This window comes from Aureococcus anophagefferens, assembly GCF_000186865.1.
Source record: "Aureococcus anophagefferens unplaced genomic scaffold AURANscaffold_1, whole genome shotgun sequence".
In the NCBI taxonomy this organism is placed as follows: Eukaryota; class Pelagophyceae; order Pelagomonadales; family Pelagomonadaceae; genus Aureococcus; species Aureococcus anophagefferens.
Window position 1 is genome coordinate 1,875,297 of NW_008705561.1, and position 5,204 is coordinate 1,880,500.

Genomic DNA, 5,204 nt, shown 5'->3' on the forward strand with positions numbered 1-5,204 from the left:
GCCGTCGGCCGCCGCCGGCGCGACGCGGTCGCCGCCGTCGTCGAAGCCCGAAAAGTAGTCGTCGTCGTCGCCCGCGCGCGCGTCCGCGCCGGCGCACTCGAGCGCGAAGCGCGCGAGGACGGCGAAGGCGCGCTCGCGCACGACGGGGCTCGCGTCGTCCGCGGCGACGGCGCAGAGCGGCGCGCAGGTCCGCGGCGCGAGCGCGAGGGAGACGGCGTCGCCGCCGAGGTCGCGCGAGAGAATCTCGAGCGCGCGGAGCGCCGCGTAGCGCTCCGCGGCGTCCGGCGCCGCGAGGCCCGCGTCGAGGGCCTCGAAGGTCGCCTCGAGCATGGCCCGCGGGCCGACGCAGGCCGCCGCGCGCCGCAGCGTCGCCGCGGCCGCGGCCGCGAGCGGGCTCAGCGCCTCGTCCTCGGCCGCGTCGTGCTCCGCGGCGTCCTCGGACTCGCGCTCGAAGTCCTCGTCGTCGCGCGGGAAGGGCGGCGCCGCCGCCCACTCGGCGACGTCGAGGTCGCGGAAGCCCCGCGCGAGGCACCCGAGGCACGCGGGGCCGACGCGCGCGCCGAGGCCCGGCGCCGCGTCGCGCCGCCAGTACATGGCGGCCTCGAGCAGCGCGCCCAGGACCTCGAGGGCGACGCGCGCGAGGTCCGCCGTCGCGTCGCCGGCGCCCAGGATGCCCGCGCAGGCGTCGCCGACGGATTCGACGTGCGCCTCCAAGCTCCGCGCCTTCGACGGCAGGTACGTCGTCCACGACACGAGGGGCTCGTCGAGGAGTGTCGCCAGCGCCGCCAGGATGTCGCGGCAGGCGGCGGCGTGGCCGCCCCGCGCCGCGTTGGCGAGCGTCGCGACGGCCGACGCGACGGCGTCCGCCGCCGCCGCGAAGTGCTCCGGGTACTCGCACTCCGCGACGAACGCGAAGGTCGCCTCGCAGGCCGCGACGGCCTCGGGCGCGGACCGCGCGCCGCCGAGGGCGCCCGCCAGCGCCGCGCCGACGGGCGCCGCCGCCGCGAGCGCCCGCGGCGACGCCTCCGCGGCGACGCGCGCGACGAGGAGCAGCGCGGCCGCGCGGTCGCCGCCGTCCGCGAGCCGCGCGAGCGCCCAGGCGAGGACGCAGGCCGCCGCGTCCGGGTCGTTTGCGTCGAGGCCCAGGCCGTACTGCACGAGCGCCGCGCAGCAGTCGCAGCGGCCGCGCGCCGCGGCCGTCGCGCCTCCCGCGCGGTCGCGGTCGAGCGCCGCGAGGAGCGCGGGCGCGGCGGCCCGGCGCGCGGGCGCGTCGACGACGTGCCAGGCCGTGCCCACGACGCGCCGCAGCAGCGTCAGCCCCAGCAGGCTCTCGTACGCGACGCCGCCGCCGCAGCAGACGCCCACGAGCGCCGCGGCGACGGCCGTCGGGTCTGCCTGGAGCAGCGACGCGTACTCCGCCTCCGCCGCGACGCGCAGCGCGTTGTCCGCGCAGAGCATCTTCTGCAGCAACGCGGAAAGGGTCGCGTCCATTGTAGAGTGCAGGGCCACGCGCACGAGCACCTCGACGAACCGGGCCCGGTCGAGCCGCGGCGGCGCGGCCTTACTACAAATTGCCAAAACCCATCGGTCGCCAGTCTTTGCCCGAAGCAATTTGCCTTCAACATTAGCTTACTCTCGTCGTCTCTCGTCCTCCGCCTCCCATACAGTGTCCCAGCGCGGCCCGGGCAGGAACCGAGGGCCGCCGCGAGCACACTCGAGCGACTCTTATGGCTCGACTCGCGCGGCGCGTCCGGGGCGCGCGCGAAGCTGCGCTACCGAAGCTCTACGCGTTGCCCGGGCTCTTGTCGTGGAGCTCGCGCAGGGTCGTCATGGCGGTCATGAAGGCCTGGCACGCGGGCGCGCCGTCGTCGATGAGGCACTGATCGAGGAGCTGCAGGTCGTCGGTCTCCCACGAGCCGTAGGACGCGGTCTCGAGGCGCGACACGATGTCCGAGGCCGTCTTCGAATCCGCGGACCCCTCGGGGAACATGGCCGCCGACTTCTTGACCTCGTCGAAGGCCGACGCGATCTCCGTCGGCATCGCGGCGCGGGGGGTGAGCGCGCGCAGCGGCTGGCGCGGCAGCACGAAGGCGCTCGACGACGCCGCCAAGGCGGTGAGCGCCAACAAGGAGCGCATGCTTCTGAGTAGAATAGGCTGCGCTGCGGCTTGCTGATGCGAGCGGATGCGCTGCGGCGGGTGCGCGGCGGGTGAAAGTCGGCGCCTGTGGCGGTCGGCGCGAGCTAAGGGCTCGCAATCTGGCGCAGCCTTGCTCTTTGCTTCTCGACTTCTTCAACTCGAGGGTTGGAAGCAGCAAGGCCGGCTTAGAATCGGCCCAATGGATATGACCAATCCGGAGAAATCGGCAGCCCGCATCGCGTGGAGCTGCGGCGCCGGGAGCGCGGCGCCGGGCAGCCCGATGCCGTCGTCGTGGGAGTCGAGCCGGAGCGGCAGCGTCGGCGACGGCCCGGAGGCCCCGGGCACGTGCGGCGTCGTCGCGCTGCCGCCCGGGGTGCCGCCCTTCCGCATCCTGCACATCTCGGGCACGTCGCTGGTCCACGGGCGGCGCGGCGACACCTACGTCGTCTACCACATCCGCGTGGCCTGCGCGGGCGCCTTCCCCTCGGCCTGGACCTGCTACCGGCGCTACGCCGAGTTCGACGCGGTCTACGGCGCGCTCCGCGCGGACGGCGTGCCGTGCGGCGCGCCGCCGGGCAAGCGGCTCTTCGGGAACCTGAGCGCGTCCTTCCTCGCGGAGCGCGCCGTGCTCCTCGAGCGCTGGCTCCGCGAGCTCGCGCCCGAGGCCCTCGCCTCCGAGCCGGGGCGGCGGTTCCTCACGAAGCTCGCGGACACGCCGCCGCCGATGGCGTCGCGCGATTTATTGCCGCCCGCGCCGCCGGGCCCGCCGCCGCCGGGCCGGTCCTTCGCGCCGACGTCCTCCTTCGCCGACGTCGCCGGGTCGTCGGCGCCCATGGACGTGGACGCGTCCGACGACGGCCTCGACGGCGACGCGGACGGCCCGGGGCCCCGGCGCAAGCCCGCGCTCGACGACTACGGCCTCGTCCGCGTCGTCGGCAAGGGGAGCTTCGGCAAGGTGCTCCTCGTGCGCCACCTCGCCAGTGGCGCCTACTTCGCCATGAAGGTGCTGACGAAGTCGACGATCCGCCGCCGGCGCCAGGTCGAGCACACGAAGACCGAGCGGTCCGTGCTCGCGCGCGTGCGCCACCCGTTCATCGTGCGGCTCCACGCGGCCTTCCAGACGCCGCGCAAGCTCTACTTCGTCCTCGACTTCTGCTCCGGCGGCGAGCTCTTCTACCACCAGACCCGCATGAAGGTGCTGCCGGAGCACGTCGCGCGGTCCCACGCGGCGCGGGAAACGACCGGCGGATCCGGCGAACACTTCACACCTCTCGAGCTCGGTCACGTCGACGTCGTTTCGGCTGATGTTTGCACGAATCGAGTGCTCTCGTCGCGTCCTCGAAGCAGCACCGAAGATGCCGGCGCACTCGTGTACGCGCGCGTCGCGTTCGGGTCGAGGACGCGAGTTCCGCGCAGGTTCTACGCGGGCGAGATCGCGTGCGCGCTCGAGTACCTCCACGCGCGGCGCGTCGTCTACCGGGACCTCAAGCCCGAGAACGTGCTGTTGGACGCGAGCGGCCACGTGAAGCTCGCGGACTTTGGGCTGGCCAAGGAGGGCGTCGGCGACGCGGACCGCGGCGCGCGGAGCGTCTGCGGCACGCCCGAGTACCTCGCGCCGGAGATCATCGACCGCCTGGGCCACGGCACGGCGGCGGACGTCTGGAGCTTTGGGATGGTGCTCCACGAGATGCTCACGGGCCTGCCGCCCTGGTCAGGGCAGGACAAGAGAGCGAAATTCCAAACTTCAAAGCCTCATATCTCGGCCGTTTTCCACTCGTTTTGGCTGATTTTTGGAAGAGCGATCATCTCTTGGAACGGTCTCGAAGCGTGGATGCTTTTTTTTGGAACGCGCGCGCGCGGAACACTCACGTTTAAGCGACGTTGAATCTCTCTTGTCCTGCCCAGGCCCTGGTACACGACGGACCGCAAGGAGCTCTTCCGCCGGCTCCGCGCGGAGCCGCTCGCGTTCCCGCGCGACCGCTTCGTGAGCCGCGACGCGCGCGCGCTCATCGCCGCGTGCCTCCGCCGCGACCCCGTCGAGCGGCCCAGCGCCAAGGACATGACCTTCTACGAGTTCTTCGCCATCATCGACTTCGACGCGCTCCTCGCGCTCCGGCTCCCGCCGCCCTTCGAGCCCTGCCGCGGCGCGCACGCCAAGAGCGCCCACGACCTCACGGCCAACTTCGAGCACGAGTTCACGGGCATGCCCTGCCACTCCGTCGACGACCCTGAGGGCGCGCGCGAGCGCGCGCCGTCGCGCGCGGTCTCCGACACGTTCCGCAACTTCACCTTCGACGGCGGCTCGTCGAGCTTCCTCGACGGCGACTCGCCCCTGCGGTCCTACTCGGGCCACCTCGCCGCGTCCTACCGGTCCCAGAACGAGTGCTAAGGCGTCGGGGGGCTGGCACGTCGAGGTGGCGGCGGCCCGGCGAGTCGGCGCGGAGCTTACACCCCGCCGGCGGGCCACGCCACGCGGAACACGACCCGCCCGTCATGCCGCCGAATGTCCGGTTGCTAGCCCCGTATAATCTCGCGCAGCACCGCGGCCGCGGCCGCGGCGGCCTTGGCGTCGCCGCCGGGGTCGCGCGCGACGGCGCGCGCGCCGGTCGCGAGGGCCGCGCGCGTCGGCGCGTCGAGGGCGACGTCGTCGCGGACGGCGGCGAGGACCCAGGGGAGCGCGTAGCCGCGGTAGTCCCCCGGGAGGAGCCTCGCGATCGCCCGGAGGAGCGCGGACGCGGCGGCCGGCGCGAGAGCGCGGAGCACGCCGCTTCTGAGGAGCCCCTCCCGCGCGAGGAGCCGCGCGAGCGTCTTGTCGTGGTCCGCCTCGAGCACGGCGGCGACGGCGCCCGCGGCGTCGCCCGCGTCGAGCCGCCGCTCCGCCGCCCGCCAGAGCCGGCGCCGGCCGCGGGCCTCGTCCGGGCGCGGCCGCCGGCGCGCGGGCGCCGGGTCGTCGGCGAAGCGCGCGCGCTTCCTCTCCGGCGCCGGCGGCGGGTCCGCGCGCTTCAGGTCGCCGAGGTGGCCGTCGACGACGTCCATGGACTTGGAGATCTCCGAGAGGCGCCGCAGA

The 5,204-nt window shown here is 74.2% G+C and overlaps 2 protein-coding genes across 2 annotated transcripts in view; one reads left to right on the forward strand and one right to left on the reverse strand.

The window, feature by feature from the left end:
* AURANDRAFT_60718 (hypothetical protein) overlaps window positions 1-2,137 on the reverse strand; it is a gene marked incomplete at both ends in the record, with an annotated part of 6,340 nt that extends 4,203 nt beyond the window's left edge. The window contains 2 exons of the mRNA XM_009034396.1: window positions 25-1,564; window positions 1,788-2,137. Of these exons, the coding sequence (XP_009032644.1) occupies window positions 25-1,564; window positions 1,788-2,137 (1,890 nt within the window). The remainder of the gene's footprint in view (window positions 1-24; window positions 1,565-1,787) is intronic.
* Window positions 2,138-2,969: 832 nt separating this feature from the next.
* AURANDRAFT_18727 (hypothetical protein) lies at window positions 2,970-4,526 on the forward strand (the record flags this gene model as incomplete). The annotated part of the gene is made up of 3 exons (XM_009034114.1): window positions 2,970-3,355; window positions 3,554-3,847; window positions 4,043-4,526. The coding sequence occupies 3 exons, from the start codon at window positions 2,970-2,972 to the stop codon at window positions 4,524-4,526; spliced, it is 1,164 nt and encodes a 387-aa protein (XP_009032362.1).
* Between the last annotated feature and the right edge of the window lie 678 nt (window positions 4,527-5,204).